This window comes from Haliaeetus albicilla, chromosome 10 (genome assembly GCF_947461875.1).
Source record: "Haliaeetus albicilla chromosome 10, bHalAlb1.1, whole genome shotgun sequence".
Taxonomy (NCBI): Eukaryota; Metazoa; Chordata; class Aves; order Accipitriformes; family Accipitridae; genus Haliaeetus; species Haliaeetus albicilla.
Window position 1 is genome coordinate 16,791,725 of NC_091492.1, and position 27,437 is coordinate 16,819,161.

General features: G+C 39.8%; 2 protein-coding genes across 5 annotated transcripts in view; one reads left to right on the top strand and one right to left on the bottom strand.

The window, feature by feature from the left end:
• Positions 1 to 447: 447 nt before the first annotated feature.
• SNX20 (sorting nexin 20) lies at positions 448 to 13,331 on the bottom strand. Its single transcript, XM_009912663.2, has 5 exons — positions 13,207 to 13,331; positions 8,119 to 8,242; positions 5,863 to 6,040; positions 4,044 to 4,195; positions 448 to 1,460 (listed from the first exon to the last, which is right to left on the bottom strand). Exons 3-5 carry the CDS (start codon positions 6,026 to 6,028, stop codon positions 792 to 794), a joined length of 987 nt encoding a protein of 328 aa, XP_009910965.1. The 5' UTR covers positions 6,029 to 6,040; positions 8,119 to 8,242; positions 13,207 to 13,331; the 3' UTR covers positions 448 to 791.
• A 758-nt stretch (positions 13,332 to 14,089) lies between these two features.
• The window catches only part of CYLD (CYLD lysine 63 deubiquitinase), a 30,472-nt gene continuing 17,124 nt past the window's right edge, over positions 14,090 to 27,437 (top strand). Inside the window, exons 1-7 of one of the 4 annotated variants that reach the window (XM_069793643.1) lie at positions 14,090 to 14,323; positions 19,219 to 19,879; positions 20,946 to 21,248; positions 22,100 to 22,205; positions 23,264 to 23,362; positions 24,477 to 24,593; positions 26,185 to 26,564. In XM_069793643.1, the coding sequence (XP_069649744.1) occupies positions 19,373 to 19,879; positions 20,946 to 21,248; positions 22,100 to 22,205; positions 23,264 to 23,362; positions 24,477 to 24,593; positions 26,185 to 26,564 (1,512 nt within the window). In that variant the 5' untranslated portion in view covers positions 14,090 to 14,323; positions 19,219 to 19,372. Of the gene's footprint in view, positions 14,324 to 18,941; positions 19,013 to 19,218; positions 19,880 to 20,945; positions 21,249 to 22,099; positions 22,206 to 23,263; positions 23,363 to 24,476; positions 24,594 to 26,184; positions 26,565 to 27,437 lie in introns of those variants that run through there. The other 3 variants (XM_069793641.1, XM_009914510.2, XM_009914511.2) reach the window with 3 other exon arrangements.

The window sequence follows — 27,437 nt, forward strand, 5'->3', positions numbered from 1 at the left end:
ACAGCACCCTTCTGTGGTTCCTTTCCATTATGTATATAGCGCACATGGTATGAATTTTCTACCCCAGTCAGAGCTGTACTTAAAGATCACCCCAAACAAGAATGTGCCTTCAATGCAAGTCATAAAACTGTAGCAGCTACAAAAGGGAAATGAAGCATATTCCCTCATCTCTGATGGAATGATCATCACTTGTATTTTTTGCTCCTACCAAAGCAGATTGTAAACCTTCTGCCCAGGTCCTCCTGCCCACAGCAGTTGACTTCAGCGGGAACAGGACCAATCCTGTCATTCTCAGAAATGGCAAAGCACTGTTTGACCAGGCTTCAGCTGGAGGAGTAAAAAACTACATTCAGTGACTGAAGATGCATCCTTTAGATTGCATTGACTGGGAAGATATTTCTCTTCTCGAAAGGAAGTAGTTCCCACATGAACCAGCAATGCCTCTGATTCTGCAGATTCTTAAGTGCTTTATTCATTGTATTTTCCTATTCTGACTTTTCACACAAAATAGGCTATGTTCAAAGTAAGCAAATCATAAATAATTTTTTGTTGCAAATTTCCTTCCAAAAACCTTAATAAGCTTAGGTGCTCCTCATATCTGTAGAGCAAATATAATATTTTCCAACATAAATGTTAATGTCCCTTTCGAACATGGAAGATACTTAATTTTTTTCTGTTAATATAAAGTTATGTTAGCCAAATAGGTAATTTCCAGTTCTTACTCTTTCAAGAGCTTGTCTTTGGGAAAAGGAGCTGACAGCTTTTCTCTTTAATGAAGTTGTTTCCTGTGTTCATTGTACATACTCCCGAACTGCAAGTTCTTTCAAGGTAAAAACCCGTACAGGATCTTTTTTTGCCTTCCATTCTTCCAGTTTTTCTTGCAAAGACAGAAAATCCTTGCCAAGTTCATATGCCAAACTGATCATTGTTTCTAGCAATGGAGTATAATACCTGTGGCTGGTATGCACACAAAGGCATGATAGAGCTTTTTCTCCATATTCAAAAGCACTTGCAGGGTTTTCCAGGTCCTTGTGGCACACCACGATAGCACAGAGAGTAGGGACAATTGAGACAGGGTTGCCTCTCGTCAGCCTTTCCTGCAGACCAATGACTTCTAAAAGGATTTCCAAAGCTTTGGTGTATTGGCCACCCCGCAGGCAGCCATATGCTTCCTGAAGCTCCGGCCTTGTTAAAAAGTCAATAAATTTTTTTGATCTTCGGATATATTTCATAGAATATAGAAGTCTCAGGTAGTCCTTGAAGGCTAATTTTCTCTCATTGATTATTTCTTCTGTGAAGTTCCCTGTTAGAGTTTTTTTGGGAAAGGTCACATCTTCCATTTCTTCACTAAACTCCTCCAGCAGATTTCTGTGCAGTTTTTCAAAATCTGAATAACGCCGTTCAATTACAGACTTGTTGCTGTCAAAACTCCCTGTTTGCAAAATGATGATTTTATACATCTAAACACAATAAAACAGAAAAATAAGCATAAGAAGGACCATTCTAGCCCCAGTGCAGTCAGATTTTGTCTGTTATTGCTTTGAAAAAACTTTGTGCTTGTATATTCCACCAGCTGAAACCTTCCTGCACCAGTTTTATGTGTGTAATCTTGTATACTCCTATGGCTGATAGCAGTGCTGCTAAATTAGTTGCTGTCTGGGATTATGGTGCGTGCTCAGTGTAGGCCTGATCTTTGAAGTCTGCAGCCATCAAATTAATAATTTGCACCTCCTGCTGTTTTGTACTTTTGTCACCAGACTTAGCCTTAGCATGTAAATAAGTTGTAGATAAACAATGCACTAACAGATCTCATCCTGCAAGGTGCTGGGAATGGTGAACTAGCAGCAGACTGAAGCACGTAAAATCACTTATAAAGCATTTCTGTGGCTGTACTTTGTTTATAACAGCCATGGCTGCCGCAATCAATCATCTTCAGTGAACTGAATGGATTTCCCAGACTTAATATGGAATGTAATCTATTTTACATTGGTTGTTAATACTTAGAAATGTTGTTTGTATCAGACATTTCCAGGGATTTGGGGGTGTTATTAATGCTGTGAAAGAAGAGGAAGTATTTGGCAGTAAAGTTTGGTGTGTGCAAAAATAAGATGGAGCAACTCCAAAGCCTTTTTTCCCCCCTAAATCATTGTTCTGTTACTCAAACTTACTTGGCATATAAATAATGCAAAAAAATGTGACATTTCTACAACAATCTGTTTGCTATCCAAAATCCTTCACTAACAGCTAGCAGCAATGCTGTCCCACATTAACAGTACTCAAGAGTATGTCCTCCTCAGCTCTTCACTAGCCTCAAAATGGCTATAAGAAATGTGAGCCTAGAAAAATAGCTGCAAAATAAAATTGTGTGTTCTGTGTTGTACAAATAGATTCTCTTCTGGTCTTGATCCAAGCACAATGATGTTGAGGAGGGCCAAATCCCTAATGTGCATAAACCAGTGGAGCTCCACTGAGGCCAGTTTAACTATGTCACTGTACACCAGCTAAGGACATGGACTGTTGGCCTTGCTGGCTTTTGGACGATGACCGCGTTCACATTCAACTTCACCCTGTTCCCATTGAATTATACAGGAACTGGAGCAGTTTTACTCATGCCAGTTATTTTCTTTGCTGCTGTTGAAGGGTGCAAACCAGTACTAGCACTAGTGTCTGTCTGATTCTCTTCCTTGTTTTTCCTTAAAGAGAAATTCTCTCTTTTAATCTTCATAAATGATCTTTACAGGCGCTCCTTGAAAGGTTTCTAAATTTGAGCTGACTTCTCTGATCTCTCTTCGTTTGTAAGCACTGTGACATTTTCCTATACTTTGTCCTGCTCCCTGCTGAAAAGTGTATATATGCCTGATGCATATCCAAACCAATCATAAGAGCAATTTTTTAAGCTATCATTTTATCAAGGGCAGCTAAGTGAATAATTTACAAGTACTTTTTTTTTTATTTGTAGCATGTGCATGAAAAAGGGAAGAAATACCATTTAATTAGACTATCATTCAAATTGTCTCAATTTAGTTGTAATGTAAATCTTTTTGCCCAGGCGTGTAACTTAATGATTAAGTTTAACTACTTGCACATATGCTGAATGATACTCCTGATCTCATACAGTTATACTAAAATAATTTGTAATATTCAACAAGCTGCATACTATTGAGTGTATGCAAGAATGGCAGCATCTAAGTAGGTGTGTATAGCATACAATAAGATCTTAGGACAGTCTCCAGAATATTTACCTGCTCCAAATTCTGCCAGGCTGCATCACTCAGTATTAGCAACACTAGTATGACTCTTAGCATTTTTGATCTACAGACCTCAGAGGTTGTTGCAAACAAGGAAAACATCCCTATCTGAATTTAACATGAGTACTCAAAGTGACTTCCTCTAAATCAGTCCTCCTAAAGGCCAGGAGCAGAATCAGAAATAAAAACCAAGTGTCAGTACTGTGAGTAAAGACAGGAAAATCCAACCTCCTCTGCTGTTCCTGTCCCTCATATTCATGTTTCACCTTAAAAATATGACAAAAATATGCCATCTAATGGAGCTCTAGGTAGGGAAGGGGAACAATCCCAAGCGATCTATCTGGAAGATGCCTTAGACTTTGTCAACATCAAAGAATTTGCACTTGTGCTAACATAAATCTCTGATGTGGAAGTTATACAAATGTAATGCAGCTGCTACAGCAGGTTAGCTCAATGGAAGTGTAACTATATTGATATTTTTATACTTGTGTGAATTTCCTTAATGTTGACAAGCCTCTGGGTATTAAGGATACCCAAGCTACTAATTTACTTGATACCACTTTTCCACTGCTGCAGATTTTGTGAACTGATTGTTAGAGGGTTTTTTTAGGGGCAGATTCCACCAGCTATGCCCATATGATCAGTGAGAACAGGTTCTACTCGGTATGATCACTGCTTGCAAAACTTGGCCCTCGGTAAGGCTTTCATGTAGTGAGGCATGCTGTGTGCTGTGCAGACCCCCTGCAGAATGAATAAAAATTAATGATCTTCTTACATATTCATTTCTTAGCTTACCACATATTTTGATAAGTGGTGCTCTACAACTCTGGTTGATGGGATTTCAAAAAGGAGTTTGACTTGTCTGCACTGGCGTTTTTCATTCCTCCAGTATTCCTGAAGCTCCTTAGTGGTCATCGAAGAGTTGGGACTTAGGGATGCGTTGGAATCTAAAACCAATATATTTAGCGTTTCAGATTATGACCTTTGCATTTGGAAAGAAAACTCTTATGTGTTTACTGTGAAAAGAGAGCCTAGAATTTCTGTTACTGTAACAGCAAGACCTAAAGACTGATAAAACAAGTGGTTTCACTGTTAATAAAGACAGGTCCAGATTCTTTGAGGAAAGGTATTGTGGTCTTAAATTTTGAAAGACACCAAAGTGGCTGCAGAATACAAAGTTATAGAAAAAATACTGACAAGAAGTATTGTATGTCTAGGTTGTAACCTCAGACACGGCCCAAGCAAGAGATATGCTTCACCATCCCAGAAGTAGCCTTAAGAAACACTGACTCAGTCTTCTGAATCAGATGCTTCTCCAAGCTTTTGTTACTAAAAGGAGGAGACAATACAATGCAGCTGCAAATTCAGACATATATTCAAATACTGACCCTATTCAAATATTGGGTTTATGTAGTACCCTGTGAAAGCTGAGAAAACTTGAATAGCCTAACCTTAAAGGAGAAACTCAGATAACCAGCTCAGCTGAAGGAGGAATTCTCACATCCTCTTTTTCTTCTGTAGCTGAACTGATGCCACAGTCCAGCTAGAAATATTTTATATACCTCCCTCCCTTCCTCTCTCTCTCCCCCCACAGTCACACACACACACATACACACACAAACATATATATATATATATATGCATAAATAAAAAGGTAGGACAGCTGGTTGAAGAGTTTGCTTACAGGGGAATTTGATGTTGCTTTTTGAAAGGGTGATTTCTCTGTCTTTGAAATCTACTGACAACAGTTTTCATCTGGTGGCATATAGGCTAGCAAGGTGGATAAAAGAAATGGAATATTTGTATTTCAGTGGGCACACCAGTCCCAATTTCCAATCAATAAAGTCTCTGTCAATGCAGTCAGCTGAAGTCAGTCTGCAATGTATCTAACATTCAGTCAATGGAGGCGAGTGACTACAAATGAATGGGAAAATAACAGCTTGATGCAGAAATAGAATTGTAAAGGCACCAGAGTACTCCTTCAGTGGCCCTACTTTTACATGTTCTTCATCATTTGGCCATACAGTTTCCATTATCAAGGCCTTCGGGGTTTGGCTCATTCTCTACAAAGCATGTATTTCCTAAGAGAGGTGGTGTTTATGATATCTTTGCAGGCTGAAAATCTTGATGAGATTATATATATTTTGGATTATATATAACATTTTATTTAATAACAGATGACAGCCATCTTAGGCATAGTAAAAGTTCAATGCTGCCTCTTCATAAGGCATATGAAAGACTACTGCTTGAGATCAGCTTCAATCTCGGTGTCCTTGCTGATAATGCCAAGAAGTTCAGATTTTGAGATCTACAGAAAGTGCACTCCTGAGACAGGCCATCTGTTTTGGTCTCTGGTGTGTAAATTAAATCTGGAGTACATTTTAGGTGCAAGGCATTTAAAAGAAAAACTCTGTGTGTATGTATACACACCAGGATGTGCATCTGTTTCACTATTGCTACATGATTACTACAAGTTTAATCAAGGCTTATTTTCAGTGGAGTATAGCAGTGTAAAACTGGGCTACTGCTACAATAAATAAAGCTGAATTTTTAATATAAAAGATCAATGGCATAAATAGCTGCATGAAAAATAAAATTAAAGGATAGCATCAACCTTGCAGGTCATCTTTTTCTGGGTTTTCTTTTCTCACTTGACATGAAATTTCAGCTTTGGGTTGATTTAGTTCTTCATCAGATGGACTTGCAGTAGAAAATGTAGTAATCCTGCTTACAGCTTCCAACAGTTCCCTTTCTGCTGTGCAGTGCGAGTCTTGGTCCATTGCAAGCTATCCCTGAAAGATTACAAAAAATACGACATTTCTTAGTAGCATGTCTTTAGAGGATCCAGTCTGGTAATCTTTTTTATTGACTTACTCATTGTTCTCTGTCAACTTGTATGAGGGCAACTGTAGTTTCATAAAAACTAAAGTAATAAATAGAAATATCTACATAGCTACTAGTGAAGAACCATTCCTATTGCGATTGCCACTAAAAGTGTTTGGATATCTTTTTTGGCAGATTAAAATCAAACCTGAAAACTGTAAGAGGTTATGTTGAATATGATTAGTTGGGGAACTCCATTCTTATCTACGAGAATTTTGTCATAAACTTCAGTGGGGGCAGATTTTTTCTCCTTCTATTTTGCCCTCAAGCTTGCAAGTATGAGTTCAGATGAACTAAAATCTTGGAGATAATTAGTATAACTAGCAGCCTGGCTCTCTTCCACTGCTAGAATTTACTGTTCTTAAGACTCCCAAACTTGCCATCTGTTCTTAATCACAATCTGTAGGGCAAAATAGGGTGATATCTAAAATAGTATAATATTTTTGTCTTATTTCACAGTTTCAGGTGCTCTCCAGAGACTTGTCTCTGTACTGTGAGAAAACAACTGAATCTGACAATGGCTAGGTGGAAGGAGAACTGAGTTTTCTAATTATTATACAGATGCATTCTCCCTTTACTTGTCCTTTTAATCTGTATACTGTGCTTGTAGTAGATCTGTATGCCTGTTCTGCTAGGACTACTATTTTACCACATACTGATAAAATGCCTAACACAATATACTCCTATTCCATAGATCAGATTGGCCATTCTGTCACATAAATGTCTCCCCAGGATGTTTTTTTTTATTTTAAAAACAACCTACCTGTTACATCATTGTGTTATACTAGCAGTTGAAAAAATTCTAAGAGCATCCTAACAACTTTGCTGGGGTGCTGCGTTCTGTTAGTTAGCATGAGAGAAGTGTTGCTCACAATTCAGCCAACAGGTGAAAGTCAAATAGAATAACAACCTACTCTTAAAAAAACCCAAGTCTCCCCACTCCAAATGTAAAAATAATGCCCAAGCAGTGGTTATTAAGTAATGAGAGGTTTTAGGACACGGATGTTACTAGATATCATTTTGCTTCCACTTGTCTACCACACAGTTATGCAATGCTGGATACAGAGGTGAGGAAACTCCTGCAGCGGACCTATTGATAACTGGCAAACTGCAAGGCTGTAAAAAGAAAAGCAATTACTTTCCCCATTAGAAGAAATGGAAGTGCAAACCACGTTCCTGTAACAGAAACCCTTCCTTTGCCTGGCTTTGATAAGCAAGTACATACCTGTTGTCATCCTCCTTAATAAGAGCATCATAGAAGCCCTTCTTTTTGGACTTTGGACAAGGACGTGAAAGTTCTCACTGTTCTTCTAGTCCTCCTTAAGATCTGCTTTTTGAACATTATGAATAGCCACTTACTTCTTGTCTAACTGCTCAGTCTTTTGAAAATCATGACAGTTTATCCCAAGAGCATAAACTTGCAAATATTTGTTTTTAATGTAAAGATAATCTCAAATACAGTAGATTAAATGAGGAATCTGAAAATGGCCGAACAAATTCAAATGACAACTTTTTTCTTGGTTGTGAGTTGGTACAACCTTATCAGCAAAACTGTATTTATATTCAAGACCTAAATCTTTTTATATATGTGTAACTTTATATGCATAAAATATGTATGTATAAAAAACTACCACTTTAAAACATGATTTACCAGAGAAACACAACACACTTGTAAACAGAAGAATGCAGAAGTGAACGTTATGATATACAAGTCTTCTGCCTGGAATATATCTGACTTGAAAACTATCTGTACTTCATATATGCAGTTTCATTTTCACAGCTAAAAATCATTGTAAGCTCTTTTAACTAAACTACTATTTATTTTTACATATTAAAAAAATCCCAAACAATACAAAAACTCTGCAACAAATTACAAAATTTTACTTTGAACAGACACTGATCCTTCTCCATTTCAGGGTAAATGCCCCTCCAACTGCTTCACTGAGTTGTGAGTAACTCTAGAAACCGAAGTGCACAGAATACTTGCCTGGAAACTGCTGAAGAGCTTTTAGTTGTGGTGCACGTGTAGCCTGTACGAAGTCATGAAAAGCCTTCCTCGCATTTTCAAAACGCAGAAAAATATGTCTGTGTTTTCTTCTAACAGGCACATTCTGTGTTTTACAAAAAGGAAGGAAGAAGCCTTGATTATATCAGACTTCCTCCTCCAATTGGCTCACTGGTTCAGTGCTGACTGATTACGCATGAAATTTCCTATCTGCCTCGAACAGCCCTTGTGCTGTCTGCGGGCGAGGTACGGCCTGCTGTCCGCAGTGCAGCTCCAGCAGCAAGGGCAGGTTTGCAAACCCGAGTGTCAGGATTACACGTGCAATCACAGTCTGGCAGAGGAAAGAGTTCAACGGTAAATACAATTACAAAATCAATGCAAACTTCTCTGTGTGGATTTCTGAAACAAAAAAAAACACACTTAGCAAAAGAGAGATTAGGAAAACAGAGCCAAATATGTAAAAATGTACTTATGTGGAAAAACACGCCCCTTGGGACATCTTTAAAATACAGACTTAACATCCAGTTCAGAAAAGAAAATGCAGATGGTACCACAATAAATAGCCTCACTCTATGTAAACTTGTACTTCTGACAGAAATCCCGATTTCACATAGTGCTTAAACATATGATTAATTTCAAGTATCTGCTTAATTAAAGTTCAAAAAGGAGCATTATCGTATCTGACATGACTACTAAACTTGAAATGGGCTTATGCATGTGCCTAAAATTAATCCTGTCCTTGAATTCTTTGTTGCACTGAGGACAAAGTGAAGGAGAATGACGCTTTAACCCACATGTTCTTTGGCCCAGATGCTTCCTTTTGCAGTTCACTTCACTTTGGAAATTTGCTTTAAAGCATCAGGATAGCTATTTCTGGGGTAAATAATATGGACGCTATCTTTTTTTTTTGGTAATGTAAGTTTCCCTATTGCCAGTGCTCACTCGCTGAAAAACCAAGCGATTTTAATGCAGCACAAATGTGGGAGGCAAACATCCAAAGGACCACGTGGGTCCTGCCCCACGCATTCCTTTAGAACAAATAATTTAAAATAATGTAAAACCAGGGCCATAAACTGGCAATGCTTCTCTTCTGCTTTATTTGCAACATAAAACAATGCCAACTTTAACTTGGACTCAGTCTAAATGTAGAAATTTTGCCAAAATAGCTGTCAGAATGATGAAAAATCACTCCCATGCAGCTACAGCCATACTGGCAAAGCCCTAGTGTAGATGCCGTTATATTGGCAGCATCCTTTAGCCAGTTTAGCGTGTTCCATGTGGAAAGTGATTTAAGTTACACCAGAAAAGAAATCTGTGCTTGCCAATACAGCTCTAAGGTGTAGCTATACCAGCCAACCCTTTTAAGTGTAGACAAGGCACGGGTTTCTGGCTCAAGTCTCATTCCTTTAAAGTTAGATTTATGGGTTTGGTTACAATTGTGAGCAACAAGTAAGGGGGCTTTCAGTGTATTTCACTCACGCTGACACTTCACAGATGTATCTAAGCTTTGAATTCTGAATCTGTTAATTTATGTGTTGCCAAAAAGCAATGTATTATTCTGTGATGATTAGTGCTATTCTCCTGCTCTTGATAAAGCTAAAAGAAAGGAGGGAAGTATATTTTTCAGTATATTAAGTATAACCTCTACTTTCAATTATTTCAGAATAAGCTAAGTCCTAGTCAAATTAACCCAGATGATTATAAAAAAGCAAAATCTCTTATTATGAGCATGGCTGACAGATATGAAATAATTTACAAATCAAGAGTGTTCTGCAAGAATTCTGTCTGCCTCAGTCACAGAATGGGTTCCTCATGCCCAGGAGCTGTAACATCCACAGCAGGTTTGGCAGGCTGCTCCTCTTCATCCTACTCCCATGAGCTCAGGTTTGGTCCAGACAGCCCCTGGCCCTTCCCTGGAACCCAGTGTGGTTAGTCTGGCAGCATTTTCCTTTCCTAAATGTCTACTTGATTAGCACATTCGAAAAAAGTCTACAGTATACAGTGGTGGTTGGTAGCAGAATGCATAACTAGTACCTTTCTTTTCATATTCTCAGTTCCACCTCCAACAGCCAAATACTGTGTAAAGGGTTAAGCAGTGGAAAAAGGAATTTTCACAATGGCAGCATTCTGAGAGATGGGCAAGTGCACTTACACCATCAATTTATCTGACTGTTCATACAACTGTGGTAAATTTTAATGGAAAAGCATGTTCTGTCATAGTCAGTGATGGAAAAGGGATCCTCATGCACTAGCCCACTCAGAGTTTGTATTCTGTGAAAGCACTGACTCTGTCTGGCATACACACAGAGCACAGTGTTAAAATGCATCTACCAAGGGATATGGAAAAAGTGCTCTACAATAACATAGGAGCAAGGCAAGGTTAAAATCGTAACACTGCAGTGCATAAAGCTGGTTGTCATAGGAGTTAGGTCCTCCATACTGATTTAAGATGAAAGGACTCATTTTAGGAAGACTAACCTGAGAGTTTATGTCTAAAACTTGGTAACCAGCCACCAGATGAGCTAGCCTTGCGATGGATGCCGTGTTAAGGATGCCTGTATGGAAGGACCATGTTTGTGCTTTTGATGGTTAAAGAACCAGAAGGGACTGCTGCAATACTATAAAACATCCTGCCTTGATTTATACCCGGATTTGGGCAGTTCACATTTTCCCAATCAGATTACATAAACCCAGACAGACACAATATTTAACCATAGAACACAAAGCTGGTAGCAGCTTGAAAAATTGTGGGTTAAACTAATGTTATATACAAACTGCAGTTCACTGCCAGATTTTATTGGCATTTTATTATAGGCGCATTTTATTATAGGCACAGCAAGGGCTTACTCTTGTTAAAGAATGTGGCTGTAATACCCCTCTTACAAAATACTCTTCAGCTCCTGTCCTGAGAAATACAGCTTTAGGCAGCCTCATACAGTCTGTCCTGCTTTTCCCTCTCAGGCCCCAAACTATGTAACTAAGCCTTATTTATTTTACCAAATCATTCATGAAAACTGTAGATAATGAGAAAAAACAAGAGGAGGCAGGAATACCTAACATATTTATCCAAGTCCCCTTTTATCACATAACTAATATTTAGGAAGTGCTGTAATGTTGTCTTTGATGCTTCTACAAGAACCTTTCCTCTCTTTTTTTTAGTGCAGCCGGATAAATACCTACCATTTCCACGTCTGAAGTAGCAGAAAAATTCAGCTGTTCTGCATGAATATTCTGCACTTTTGGGGTGATGCTGTGATGAATACCATACTCCTATCCTGGCACAGCACAAAATTCTGTTCCATGCTATTTATGTAATGTTTAATTGTATGATGTTGTGTCATTTAAAAGTGGAATTTGTTTACCATACTTCATTATTACAAAACATGTCTCTCTTAACAAGAGTGTGGTTTAAAGAAATAATTCACTGTTTAATGGCAAATATCTCATGCTGGTGTTACTGACAGGCTTTTCCACATGAAAGAAACGTCACAGGCCCATTTTACACTGCCAAAGCCCTGTTATCACTTTACAGCTCCTTTATACTTCTAAAGGAGTATGAAGGAGCTTTAGAGTAAACAACAGTCTTGGCCTGCCTTTCATCTGCGGTCTCAGTGACACAGAGCTGTAAGGCAAGCCCAGTGGGTCAATAGGATATTAACTTGGGTTAAATTTCACAAGCATTATTCTGTCTGTAGAATGACAGACTTTCTAAATGGTCTACATCAGTCATTTTTCCTGCTGAACTCATAGAGGGTTAAGTACATAATTACATGGACTAGAGAAATATTTTTAAACATTTGTTTTTGAGTTGTTAGGTATACCACACGTAGTCATTCCTATCTAGTATTTTGGTATTTTAGTCTTATAATGTGTCTGTCCCGTTTTCTTCTCAAACATAATTACGGTGTACTTAGGCTAATACTTACAGTCACGTTGCACGTGTAATTTATTTATATCCAAAATGTAAACATTATGAAATTTGGATAACAGGATTTATAGCAGACATGCTAATGCATTTTGTAGTAGCATAAAAGGCAGCCCTACAAATGGAGGAAAATGCAGCTGCTGTGTATAGATAGCCACCTTGAGGATTAGCAGAGCATAACTCGGGTTTACTGCGTGCCCTTCTGCAAAATGAAGACATGTAATGCATACATCTTTGTATCTTTTCACTACTCTTTATTCTTTAAAAATTAAGTATGACTTCAAAGTACCATTTTGCTCTTAAGTGATTAAATAAAATGGTTAATGTGAGCATTCATTCCGTAGTAGATGGAATCTCATTGTTTCCTCAGGAGCTTCCAGGAAACTCCTGCTGGTTTCTGACACTCAGACTGTGTCCTTTCCAGCTGCACATACGCACGCCAGCAAAAGCCTGTGTCGTGCCGTCCCATCTTCCTACCAAAAGCCACGGCAGCGACACACACTGCTTCAGGGCCCGGAAGCCGGCACTCCAGCCCGGATCTGGGGCTGCATTGGATCGGCTTACTGACCGTCTCCAGATTCTGGAGATCCATAGGGAACAGGATTGACTGGAGCAGCCTTTACTTTAGCTAAGGTTGAACTGCACATGTTACTAAATTACATAAAGACATGTATTAAAGGAATGTTAAAGATGCTAAGAAACTAAGAAAGCGTTTATTTGTACGTCAACACCGTTGTAACCACCTGAGGTGTGTGACCTATTATTTTCGAAGATGCATCTTTGTAGGAAGTCCATTTCTAGCAGTACAAAACTTCCGGAGTGTTTTTAAAATTAAATTTAAGGCACCAGTTTAGAATACTATGTGACTAAAAAAAACTTCTCTAAAAATGAATGTCATCTTCTGGAAACGCTGAATGCGTGAATAGAGCCTTTCAACATAACCACCCTGCTGAGCAACCCTTTTCTATTCTGGAGCTCATTCTCTCGTTCATTATTTAAGAAGAGCTCACTCCATATAAAAAGCACTGATGCTAAGTGGATAAAATAGAGCAGCATTCAGGTAGCAGTCGCGTTCGGAAGTAGGTCGGTTAAAGAGGAGCTACACGTGGCTTTTACCAAATCAAACGTTCAGCAGCGTTACTTGCATTTCTCGAGAGTAAAAGTGTTTCGAAACTGCGTACGGAAGCCAGATCAAGCCTGACAGTCACGAGCAGTCTGTAGGTAACCCTACAGCCGCCCGCTGCACGGGGGACGCCCGCCCGTGCCCGGCACGCAGGGCACAGCACGCCGCCCGCCCGCCCCGCGACCGCCGCCCTCTCGAGCCAACAGCGCGGGCCCGGCAAACGCAGCTTCACTCGGAGCGGCCTCTGCCCGCGGCCCAGCCTGCTGAGCGCGCCGCAGCCGGCCCGCCTTTCCCCGTCCCCACGTCTGCCGCTCGCTCGCCCGCCGCGCCCCGCCCCGCGCCGCGCGGCCGAGCCAGACCCCGGGCGCTACGCCGCCGCCGAGGCGCCCCGCGCCAACGGGCGGCACTGCCGCCCGCCGGGGGGGGGGGGGGGGGGCGAGCCACGCCCGCTCGGGCCACGGCGCTGGACGCAGGCGTGCGCCCTTTGCCGGAGGGGGCTGGCGACAACCGGCCCGGCCCTCGGGCAGCTGGGCCCCTCGGCAGGATCGGGCCCTGGGGGACGGCGACGCGGCGCCTGCGGCCGCGGCCGCTCCCGCTCCCGCTCCCGCCCGAGCCCGCTGGCCCTGCCGCCTCCGCCGCCGATGGGGGCACGCGCACGCGCCATCAAAGCAGCCCCGCCGAGGCTCCCGACGTCCCGCCTTCGCGCTCGGGACGGCCAATCAGCGCCCTCAAGGGAGAGCGTTCCGCCAACGGCGCCTTCCCGACCTCCCCGCCCCCTCCTCTGCGGCTCACACAATCTTGATGGAGTGGAAACCCCCGAATCACCTCGTCACCTGGCGGCGCTCTCTGCCAATAGCGCGACGAAGCGGTGGCGCCGGCGCGCTGTGATTGGCTGCCAGAGAGGCCGGGGGACGAGAGGGCGGGTCCGCCGGGGCAGCAGGGAGCGTTTCGCCGGTCGGACGGCGACGACGACGACGATGATGGGGGAGCGGGGAGCCGGCCGGGCCGCCGCGCCGGGCTCCGCGGGGCTGTGAGCCGGCGCCGGGAAGGTCCCGCGGGCGGGCGGGGCGCCGGGGCTGGAGATGAAGAGGTGAGCGGGCGGGCGGGCGCTGCCGTGGGACGCCGCTCGGCGCCGTCAGGTAGGGATGAGGCGGCTGCGCGGCGCGGCCCGGCCCCGGCGCCCCAAGCCGCTCTCCCCGGCCGTTGCCGTCGGCCCCGCGCTGGAGGCGCGGCGATCGCTGCGGGCCAGGCCGCCCCTGCGGCGGTGGGGCGGTGGGGCCGGGCCGCGGTGGCCGCCCGGCGGGCGGCGGGGCGAGGCCCGGCGGTGGGGCCGGGCCGGGCCGGGGGCGGCGGTGGCTCCCGCCAGGGCTGCGCGGGGGCGGCGGGCTGGGGCCCTGCCGCGGCTGTCCCGTAGTTCAGCGCTAAGCCCCGGGCAGTCCCTTGCTCCCGCTTAGCAAGTGCTTCGGGGCTTTTCTTCCCTGCCCTGCTGATAACCGCCCAACGAGGTAGAGAAAATGATCAGAACTGGGGGGGGGGGGGTGTTGTGATAATTATTCTCAAAAACTTAGCCTTGCACCGAGCCTTGTGACGTGCAGGTACATTATATGTCGCATCTTACCTTGCTAGGCAATAAACAGATACATCGCTCTTGCTATTAAATGCTCCGTTAATGAACAGAGTTAAATATGGTTTGGTTTTCATTTAAAAATCTGAACATATGCATTTCATTTTATTGAGAGGGCTTGCATATCACGTTGACAGAAGGGTTGTCTGCAGAACAGTGATGATGGTGTGTCGTTGTATACTTGCCAAATCTAGTAGCGCCAGAGTATTCTGATAGTTGATAATGATTTTTGTTCTTCCTCTAAAGTAGAATATTTGTACTAAATTTGTAACACCTAACAAAATTTAGTGGAGTTTTTCAGCTGCATGTTCTTTTAGAAGTCACATTACCGCTATGAACTTACTTGTATCAGACAATATTTCAGCTGCTATTTTGAAGAAACAGTTTCTATTTTTTCTCCTCATGGCTTGTATTGGAGTCGTGTAGTTTTGTGTACATTGAGCTGCAACAAAATTTATTTGCTCCTAGTTTTAACGTTCCCTTGAAAATTATTTTTGGACTGTTGAAGAACATGACTTTGCATCTCAGCCATTGAAAACTTGGTATTTAAAGTGAGAGTTCTGTAAGAAACTGTACAATTTATTTTAGCCTCTTCATTTTATGCTCTGAATCAGAGCTACAGGCTTGTGTGTTCATGCTGAAACCTGATAGCTGATTCAGACATCTCTGTATAGTTCGTCTAAGGCTACTGCAGGGTAGAAACAAAGTTCTCGTGTTTCAGAGCAAACTGTTTCTGTGTCTCTAGTGATAACAGTGACTCAAGAGAGGGAAAAAAGGAAGTTAGGGAAGCTTTCAAGCTAGGTAGCTTATTACAGCCTACCTCTGACATTTTTTAATTTTTTTTTTCTTTTTTTCTGAAGTGTGTAGTGTTGCAGTCATAACTGTGTTTTGCCTGTTGCTTCCCAAAATCCTTTGAGCATGAAAATAATTCAGGTAGTAGGTGGAGTAGAAGACGACAATTGAACAGGCTCTGACACTTAAACATCCATAGTGATGGTCCAGTACTCTGGTATGCACAAAGTTTTATGGTTGCTGGTATGTTGTGCAGTGTAGTGATGACTTGTTGCTAAGTGTAATTTGTTTGGATCCCAAATTAATTCATACTGAGGTCTAATAGTTTATCCTGGTCTTAGTCCAATATGTGTGTCCTGTTTGTTCAGCAAGTATACTTTACTTGCAGAATAATCAATTCCATGGGAAATGGCTGCAAAAAAAAAATTATTGTAAAATAGGTGGTTTATGTACATACATTTCTGATATATTGCCAGAACTTAACATACATTTTAGCAAGATTTTCTGTGCTCTTAAAATACTAATTTATAATTTTTATTCTACAAGAAGGGGATTTGGTTTTTAGAGCTGTATATTTTGTTTGGCAGGGGAAAGTGGTGGTAGATAGTTTTTAAGGGAAGACATTTTATATAGTGCTAATGAACTTTTTCATAATGGAAAACCTTTTGGTACTGTATTCAGTGGCTTAATAACATCTCTGTGGATGACTAGTAGTTTGAAAGACTGACCATGCACCATATAAAGTTATCATTATATAATCTAAATGCAGCTGTTAACATGTTTTCACACTGAATTTTTTACTAGTAAACATGTGAAGATTATGTAATCTTGCAGCAGTAGACCTGCAAGCAGGGTATACTTGTTAAAAAAATAGATATGATAAATAATATTTTTAATAAAAATTAAAAATTACTTTTTTTTAAGCTCTTGAACATACTTCTCTGTTAACATTGTTTCCATACATACTTATTGAAATTAAAATGAATCATTTCTAAAAGTGAAATAGGAAAGGTCACGATCCCTGTAATGTCAGAGTTACTTGTTTGCAGTGTATTGGGAATTGATGAACTTTGTGGAATGGCCTGCAAAAAGGAGAGTTAAGCAAGTGTATCAGCCTTTGAAAGCTGAGAACATAAAATGGAACTATGAAGAACAAGACTATCTATCTTTTTCCCCAGTGTCTGGGAAAAGTAAGGGGAGGGAACTAAACAGAACTTGGATGGAACTCTATTTTAATATCTGAGTAGACTTATAAAAACTAATGGTCTTTTAATCATGTTTTCTTTGGGGTGGGGAAGATCATGTTGTGTTCTTCATCAGTTCCCATATAAAACACTACTATTTCAATCCCATACTGATATCAGACTTTTTTTGTTAATCATCAACAAACATTAAAGCCCATTTATGTGTATCAAATGAAAATGAAGAAAAATATTTTTTAACTTGAAACCAGATTGACAGTCTACCAGACTTCATCGCAGTGAGGTCTGAAGCTGTCCAGATTCTGTCCCTCAGATGTTAATTACTTTGCAGATGGAAACACTTTAAACCCCATAGTTCCTGTGAGCTGCTGCAGCAGTGGTGTCAAAGCGTGATGATGACATTGACACCCACATGTAACATCTGTGCAGACGAGAAGCATGCTATGAATGGCTGTATGGTATGAGTGCCTCACTAGGAGGCTCAGTAAGTCAGCAGAGAAATGCGTGAATTCCCAGTGACTGAAAGATGCTACTTTGCTTAAATTTCAGGTCCTCTGTTGCTGTTACTACTTTTCCTTAGGGGAAAGAGTTTTGTTAAATACTCTTTTTCTTTAAAAACAGGTGATGAAAATAATTATAGTACTACTGGATTCCATTGCTTTCTGATAGCTTCCGAAGCTGGGATCAAACTGAGTAGGAGAAATAGCAATAGATTTTGCGGTATTTGAATGCCATCAGAGAAAAGATCTGGAGGAATAGGGTAGCAAGAGGAGGCACAGGGAGAAAAGAGTATTTTCTTTTTATTTACTGAAGTTAAATTGATAAGTAATCATTGAGATTCTCCTGTAACTGAATGCAAGCTGTGGCATCGCAGATTACTAACTGGAAAATTTACATGACAATATATTCTTAACTTATATGCTACCCTTTTCTGTCATCTTTAGAAGAACAAATCCTGTTAAGGTACTGCAGATCTTTCTTCACGTATCCAATACGATCTAAACTGTAGGCGTATATGTGTGTGTATTTATTTTACTTTTGTATCTGCTACCATTTGAAATGAAGTCTTTTCAAATTGTGCTTGTTTATTTTATTGATTGTGAACTATAATTCTTAGGATGATGTTTAACTAAGGTGTTTTTTTCTTTCAGGGTATTTTAATAACTGAAAGGGATACAGTTCCTACTTCATTGAAGTGCATTATCTTTCTAAAATGATAAAAAGACTCCAGGTTTTTCTTCAGAATTGCACGTTGCAATGCTGGCACAATTTGGTTTTCATACATTGTTTATTGCTTACTGGAACTGTCCATTTCTATTATTTAAAGAAATGGCTCTTACAAATTACTAAAGTTTCCATTTTCTGTTGCTCTCTTACACTGACACGATTTTCTGCTTCACCAAATCAAAATGTTATGTGGGATGACAGATGCAGTATGGTTTGTCAGAAATAAGTAGTCAGTAAGCATGGGAAAAGATCCTCATAGTAGAAAGCTTCCATAAAATATTGTTTGTAAACTTGAGCAGGATATTTATTCCTGTTCATCTGAAATTAAGATTTCTTTTTACTTTCACTTATGTCTGTTTTCTGCATTTCATTATACTTTTTCCATAGCCCCTGTCCTGGTTTCAGCTGGGATAGAGTTAACTGTCTTCCTAGTAGCTGGTACAGTGCTGTGTTTTGAGTTCAGTATGTGAAGAATGTTGATAACAGTGATGTTTTCAGTTGTTGCTCAGTAGTGTTTAGACTATAGTCAAGGATTTTTCAGCTTCTCATGCCCAGCCAGGGCAGCTGACCCAAACTGGCCAACAGTGTATTCCATACCATGGGACGTCCCATCTAGTTTAGGAACTGGGAAGTGGGGGGCAGGGATTGGCCGCTCGGGGACTGGCGGGTGGTGAGCAATTGCCCTGCGCATCATTTGTACATTCCAATCCTTTTATTACTACTGTTGTCATTTTATTAGTGTTATCATTATCATTATTAGTTTCTTCTTTTCTGTTCTATTAAACCGTTCTTATCTCAACCCAGGAGTTTTACTTCTTTTCCTGATTTTCTCCCCCATCCCACTGGATGGGGGGGGAAGTGAGTGAGCGGCTGCGTGGTGCTTAGTTGCCGTCTGGGGTTAAACCACGACAGCCCCTTGCTTCAAGGAACTAGAGAAGGAAAGGAAATACACAGCAATAACAAGCAATAACAATAACAAATGGGTATGTCCATGATCAACAGTACTGTGGCTGTTTCAAGGCTACATTCACTGTCTCAGATTTGGTGAACTATTTCTACTCTGTAGGAGGAGTGGGGCTGGTCACAGATTTAAATGATTTTCTGTTGTTTTACTTAAGACTAGCTGTAGTTCCCCAGCTTAATTTTGCTTTTTTTTATTTTTATTCTTTTTTTTTTTTTTTTATTCTAGGCTTTCAGCTCTAGATTTGGTTCTTTACAAAACGAATATTGCATCGTTTCACAAAGGTTGGACCCTCCAGTAGCATTTGTCAAGATCAGTGCACATAAATCAACTGCTTATTTTTCTTGAAGACTTCTGTGCAGCTTTTGAAGTTTTAATCACAATGAATTCGGGCTTATGGAGTCAAGAAAAAGCAAGTTCATCCTATTGGGAAGAGCGGATCTTTTACTTGCTTCTCCAAGAATGCAGTGTCATAGACAAGCAGACTCAAAAGCTCTTGAAAGTGCCCAAAGGTAGCATTGGGCAGTTTTTTCAAGACCGTTCTTCTGTGGGACACTCCAGAAATATTCCTTGTAAAGGCAAGAAACTACAGATTGGATTAAAGATTCTGGAACAACCTCATGCAATCCTGTTTGTGGATGAGAAGGATGTTACAGAAATAAATGAAAAACTAGCTGAGTTGCTTTTGGCCATTACTAACTGTGAGGAAAGATACAGTCTGTTTAAAAGCAAAAGCAGGTTAACTAAAGGCATCCAAATAGATATTGGCTCACCTGTCAGAGTACAGCTGAGATCGGGAGATGATAAATTTCCTGGAGTTGTTCGCTTCAGAGGACCCTTAATGCAAGAAAGGTCCCTAACAGGGATATACTTTGGAGTAGAGTTGCTGGTAAGTTTCTTGCTAAGTGGGAGCATCATATATATTTTATAAGATGAGCTAAAAATCTTCCATTTAAAAAGGCAGTCATAATATTTTTTTTTTTCCTAGAACCACCATTACCCCTAAAAATTCTGTACTTTTCAGTCTTTTCATAAGTATTATTATTAAATACCTGTGAACACACCATATAACATCAGCCTTGTATTCTGCATGTTAAGCGATGCTTGATGAGGTGCATGGGCTGGCAAAAAGACTTGAACATACTCTGACTCTTCCAGCCTAGAAAAATTTATTACTTACATCCCCATCACGGCAAATATCTGACTCTCAGATTTCTGTTGAGTACTTTTTTTTTCCCTGCATGTGGCAGGATGCAATCCATAAATGCAGGCTTGGATTTTAGGGCTGCTGGTTTTGTAGAACCCTGAAAGTCAAATGGCAACTAGTTAAGATAGAGAATGTTGCCGTTGGGTGCTCCTAGTGAGGTATTTCTGCAGAATTAATGTCAACCATAGGCTTTTTAAGGATTAGATTCAGGAGAGCGCCACTCTTGCGTTAGAAGTATATTTTTCAAAGCACTCTTCAAACTTTTCCCAAATTCTTTGTGGTTCCCACTAAGAACCTCAGGAAATATCAGGCCCAAGTGCTTCTGAAAATCAGCTCTCTTTATTTGGCATCTGAGTGGAATTTTGGATGCTTAGCATTATGTCTAGTATGAAGTACTCTTGTCTTGATATGGCAAAATTTGATGATAGAAGCAAGAGTTGCACCTGAAGAAAACATGCTTCTCTGAGTAAAAAGGATTCTGCCTGCAGCTACTCTCTAATCTAATGACATCTTACTATTTATTCCCCTAAGACAGTGTGTATATTTGCCACAAATTCCGGCAATAGAATTCTCCTGATATAATGATAGTTCATCCAGCAAATTCTTACTGCAATTTCTCCAAAACACTGGATTGTGTTACTGCTTTTGTAGTAGTCTGCTTTCGCATGAAATACACTGCTGCTCTTTTTTTTTTTCCTTTTTTTTCTTTTCTTTTTTTACCTCCTCTTCTTCCCCCTCCAACACTTAGGAAGAAGGTCGCGGTCAGGGCTTTACTGATGGACAGTACCAAGGCAAGCAGCTTTTCAGATGTGATGAGGATTGTGGGGTTTTTGTTGCTTTGGACAAACTGGAGCTGGTGGAAGATGATGACAATGAACTGGAAAGTGACTATGCAGCTCCAGTTGACGCAATGCAGGTAGAACTTCCTCCTCTGGAGATCAACTCCAGGGTTTCTCTGAAGATAGGAGAGAGTATAGAGTATGGGACAGTTATATTCTGTGATGTCTTACCAGGAAACGAAAGTTTAGGATACGTTGTTGGAGTGGACATGGTAAGAAAATAATCTGACTTTAATAACTTTTGCATGTGTGTTAGCTAGTAATTTACATGCAATTGCAATATAGAAGAAACATTATCCACAAGCTACTTCAGTGGAGGCTGACCTAAAATGGGAAGTAAACACTTCTGTTCAAAGATGCCCCTTGGTGGTAACTTGTTTTTTGACATGAGGTAAATGGTATCCTATTTGATGCTAAACAGTTCAGGAGAAATACTGTGGTTACTCTGAGGAGCCTCCACTGAGCTACTTGCAATGTTAGATGTCAGTGTCGAAGTAATAGTGTTGAGTGTTTGTCATGTGAGACTGCCTTTGTTCTGCCTTTTAAAAAAGTAGTCTGGATGCCTTTTTCTTTGTTAGCTATTGTTAAAAGCTTTTTTTCATGTAACTTTGGTTTGTTTGACTTTGTTCTACCTTAAAAATACGGAATTTTAAGTACAGAAGTAAATCTTTCAAGAAAATGTGAAGCTTGTCATTAAAAATTTTTTCTAGCAACTTGAATTTAAAAAAAATAACAGCTTCCAAATTTTTGGTAGTTAAAAGGGTGATTTGGTTTTGGTTTTGTAGATCAGGTGCTTCCATTTTCTTGATTGCAGTAGCTGTTGCCTAACAATGCACTGGCATTGTTCTAACTTGTTTATAAATAATGGATTTCAGTAGAGGAATGCTTGTTAAAATAGGAAATATTTCTCAAAAGAACGGTTTTAAAGTTTGCATTTGTGTTTAAAGACTGTAATGTTTGACTGTTCTAAATACAAAGTTTGTGTTCCTAAAGATGTATGTGTGTATTCTGTATGATGTAAACCTTCTCTTGGGATACATGTAACATGTTTTTCTATTTTTAGGATAATCCTATTGGAAACTGGGATGGAAGATATAATGGAATACAGCTGTGTAGTTTTGCAAGTGTTGAAAGTACACTTCTTTTGCATATCAATGATGTTATTCCAGGTACGCTCTGCTTTCTTAACTAGAAGGCAGACTTTGATACCATCTCAACCTAGGCACAGCTATATGATTGAAACAGTACTGTGGAATTAATATCCTACATTCACTTGAATTAGTTTAACCTTCTCTGTTATACTTCTTTTCAGTTTCCTTCTTTTGGTTACAGTCTCACTAGTAGAAAAGCCTTAATACTGAACAAAATTCATGTCGTCATTCATGTACAGTTGTATAGGATTCATGAATATGTGAGTGTCTGTAGCAGGAATCTTTTTATTGAATGTTGTTCAGTTTACTCCAGGAGTTTAAATATCTTGGATGAGAAAGCTGTTCTTTCTGTGCTTGAAATGTATCGATGGTATTGTTTATGCATTCTGGGAGTAAATACTTGAAAAGTCATAGCAAGACTGTGGAAAAATTCACGATCTGCTGTAATTCAATGAGTAGTATTAACTTGTAACCACTACAGTCCCCTAACTCCTTTCCTGAAGAAAGAAAAATGTTTCATGTAAAACTTTTGTTTGTGCTTTATCTGAAGACAGGTACTAATGCATGTGCAGTCTTGTACAGCCTGTAGTAGTCTGTAACCCTTGCCCTCTCTTCAATTTGGCTAACTTTTGTTACGTTCACCTCCTGCTTGTTCGTTTAGTTGAGATCCATGTTTTTGCATGAATTCTCTCTTCTCTGGAGAATTCATGGGGGCTTGCCATTTTTGGGGAGAAGAGCATTTGTTGTAGATGTGTTGGTAGTAAAAAAAGTTTAGCATTTCATGCATCTGTTTCATGTAACGGAAGCATGCACATACATTGAAGAACGTGAAGTGAATCTATTTGATGTGTTCAAGAAATAATGGTAGAGTTCAGAGTAAAGTAATTGCTGATGTGATAGAAGCAAATCCTATATATATAAAAGGTTGGTTATGTGCCAAGTAAGGTTTTGCTCCAGTCAGTTTTAAAACTTATGATGCTAGACCTTGGTTCAGTTACATTTCAAGTTGAACTTCTCTGACACAGTAAAAGCATAGAAAAGGGAATCTAACATTCTCTTTATATACCACATCTTAGAGACTGTGTCACAGGACAGGAGACCTCCCAAGCTTGCCTATACCTCAAGAGGTGGTGGTGACAAAAGCTTGTTCAATCATAGTAAGCCAAAGGCTACAGGTACGTATGGGAAGTGATTTTCTTTACCTTTGTAAGATTGCAAATCTCTTGTTGCTCGGGAAGAAGTGTTGCCTTGCATTTTCTATCACTTCATTTATTATTTCAGTTGCATATCAAGTTAAATTTCTCTTAGTAGAATATTAATATGAGTTTATTTAATCATAAGAAAGATGGTAGATGGTTTAAGGTAAGACTGCTCAGAATACCTTCACTTTCATGAAAAACAGTTTGAGGTTTAGCAAAAATTCAAGAGCATATTGCCTAGTTGTATAACCAGTTCAGGGCTGCATTCTGTTTTTCTGAAAGTGTGGTGTGTGTTTGGTTTTTTGTTGTTTCTTTTAATAGTTTGCTATTGTCTTCCTTCTGGAGGATTAGAAGCTTCCAAATTTTTAGCCCAGGAGCAGATCTACTTAATAGTGAATATGTTAATTTTGCTGTGATTCAAAACCGAAATTGAATTCCTGAAATATAAACTTCTTTTGACTCTGGTTTTGGCCAGCTCTGAAAATCCTCCCAGGAAAAAAAAACCCCAAACTGGAAGAGAGAGTTTTTTTGGTTTTTTGGTGGTTTTTTTTTTTTTTTTAGGCAGAAATAAAAATTCAGTGTCTTTTGAGTTTACTATTGGGTATTTGGGGTTGTAGAATGCTAATGACAGTGTATTCTGTAAGCTTTCACTCTGCCTGGCATTGGATGCTGGCAGAGATGGTCATCACTGAAGTAACTGCAGTTGTATATTGTTACAAGTTATAGCTGTGTGGAATTGTATTGGTAATTTATTTGCCTACTTTGAAATTTTTTTGCTTTAAAAACAAAAAATACCTGCTGTACACTGTATCTCAAATACTTTTATATCCATAATTTATAGTAATGAAAAATTTGCACTTGAGGGGTATTTTCTGCTGCCTTTTCAGGTTGGTGACTTTAAATTTCAGCTTGGAGGATTAAGTTGGTTTGGAATAAACTGCTACCTTGTTACAAGCTTAGAACTGTGTTAGCTTTGATCCGCGAGTTTGCTTCTTTGTGGAAGGGTAGTTAATGTCATCTTGAAAGTATAGCTTAGCTAACTTTTAGTAAATAGAGATTAATCTCTACGGAAAAATGTGTTGTTTTGCAGGGTCTAGCTCTGAAGCTGGAAGTAGAAACAGATCTGAAGTCTTCTACGCATTAAATGGCTCATCAGTTGACTCTCAGCCTCAAACGAAAACAAAACCTCCATGGTATATTGATGAAGGTAAAGAGAGATGATAGTCTTTCTTGTAGGCATACACTTTATTTAAAAGACCAAAGAAAACTAAAGTGTGTTGATGTTCTTCAAATAAAACAAGTATGAGTTTAAATTTAAAACAGTTGGAATATGTTGTCTTAGTGGAAGACATACTATATCATAAAAAATCTTGGAACCCCCATGAAAATATACTGCGTCTTAATTGACAGACCTGTTGTTTTATTCTGCATGTAGGAGATTACATTCTTGGCAACGTATGCACAGCTCTGTGGGAATGTGTATGTCTTGCAGGCAAAATAAAAGCTGAGGCTTGGAAGGAAGATATGAAGATATTCCTTGCAGCCAAGTATATAGAGTAATTTTATTTTGCCTGTCGTTTTGTAGCTAATGTTACAGATCTAAGGGAACTGTAATATTCTGCCATGCCAGCTAACCAGTCTGGAAGTAAGGGCAGGGGGGTGGAATCTGACTAAGCATACATGTTTTTTCAGTATTTTTTTAAAGTTATTTCTGTAAAATCTCTCTCTGAATTCTTACAAGGATGGGTGCACATATCGAAAGGATCAGTATATCTTGATTTGCTTCCAGATCTAATTTTTTTTTTTTTTTTTTTTCCCTGGTCAACTTTTCTAAAGTGTGGCTGGCTGGCTTAGTGACTGGAGGGGTAAATACTAAACTAATCATGTTAATTTACAATGGAAACCTATTGCTTGCCTAGCAGATGTTGTTCCAACAGCTTAGAACTCTGTTTAAAAACTAGTTTATTATAATATTTAAAATAAACAAGGTAAATATCCTATCTAGAAAGGACTGTGGAAGTAAAGGATTAAATAATTTTTTAAAAAAATTTTTGGACATCATGTAATAAAACAGTGTGGGGAGAAGAGGTGATGAAGAGGCTTTTGCTCTGTGAATACCAATTGTGTGTTAGAGACCATAGAGAGGTAACAGAAGATACAGAACACTTGGGCTATTACATGTGATCTCATTTATCAAGCACTGCATTAGTCATGACTTATTTCAATCTTTTATTCTTTATAGACACTGATAGATTCCTTGTGTTAGAACCAAAGTATATTGTGATAGAGCCAGGGGAATAAACACTTTTCCATTTGCAAATCATGTCTACAAGCAATTGCTCATATCTGTTTAAGCTGTGAACCAAATCCTTTCCTCAGTCACACTGACCAGTGAGTTCTTCCTAGTTTTGCCCATTACAGTCATATTCTTGGGGCTGTTAACTTGTATTAAAAGAAAAATTCTGATGTGTGGGTAAAAAAAAAAAGTTTGCAATCTAAACTTTCCTGTAGTTTCTGGCTAACATCTCCTTTCTCTGTGCTGTTCATTTCTGTTGGTTGTGGTAAAAGTGGTAGGGCTACAGCAGTGTCTCCTCAGCCAGTTCTGTCCCTCCACTGTTGCCAAGTGACAAACATCTTCCTGCATGTCCCCAGCTGTTAGTGCTTCCTATACAGGACACCCATTAAATCAGATGTGGTTGCAGATGAACTTCACTGGTTTGATAGCTAAGTCTTTCCTTTTGTAAGATGGGGAAAAAACCCCCCGTCATTTACTAACATCTTGGGTTTGATTTTAACAGTTGCTGAAGACCCTGCAAAATCACTTACTGATTCATCTCCTGGATTTGGGCATTCTTCACCACCACTGCAGCCACCTTTAACAAACTCTGTGTCTACAGAAAACAGATTTCACTCCCTCCCTTTTAGCTTGACAAAAACATCAAGTACCAATGGTACTATTGGACATAGTCCTCTCTCTTTATCCGTTCAATCAGTCATTGGTGATGTAAATACTACGGCTAACCAGGAGACTCCATCAACAGCAGGCCCAGTCGGGAACTCGCATGGTCTTGAAGCAGGTTCCTTGGCTGAAGTTAAAGAAAATCCTCCTTTCTATGGAGTAATCCGTTGGATTGGCCAGCCCCCTGGAGTAAATGAAGTATTAGCTGGACTGGAACTGGTAAGTACAAATTGTAGTTCACATTAATATTAATTACACGTTACTAGTTTTGTTTCTGAGATTTGGTGCCTGTATACTTTGCAAAAGCAGTCAGTCTGGAGGAATTTGTCCAAACGGGTTACCGTGTGGTCTCCTTATAACATAGCTAAATTCTTAGATGAGCTCTGACTTTTGTGGCTGCCTAGACCTTACTCTCTTAATAGGCTCTGAGACATCTTTATGTCACAATGGGTAATTGAATTTGTAGGACTGATCACTTACTTTAGGGGAGTGCCCTTTGCTTATGTTGTGGAGATTTTAATTTAAAAAACTGATTGTATTTAAAGGTTCTTTGAAATGCAGATTTACATAAAATGACCTGGCTGTAAGAGTCTTTAATGAATATCGATTTTTTGTTTGTTTTTTGCATACCAGCAAATGGGCAGCGTCAGTTACGACTGTCAGAGTCGTAACACTGGTTTTGATAATCAGTGGTAGTGATATTGTTGATTTGACATCCATGTGCTTTATGTGTTCCTATGGGTCCTTTGTAAATTCACAGTTGCTGCAAACATGAATTGCTGTTATGTGCTGACATTTACTCTGTGGCAGCTGCTGCCAAGGTTGTGATTGGCTATCAGTTAAATTAATGTGTATGCAATTAGGGAGATGGGGTTCTTTATCTGGGATAATGATCAATAAAATTTCAGATAAAGCAGTGTACAATTATGTAAAACAACAAACATCTTTAGCAAAGTAGGTGAGAATGTGACTGGAATTTCAGCAATCCTGATGCTTGTGAGTTTTTTGGGTGAAGCTCAAGCTGCAGTTTGCCAACAGGTGTTCTTAGACCGCATTTTAGGATGCCTTGTGTTAAACTGGGGCCTTGGACTT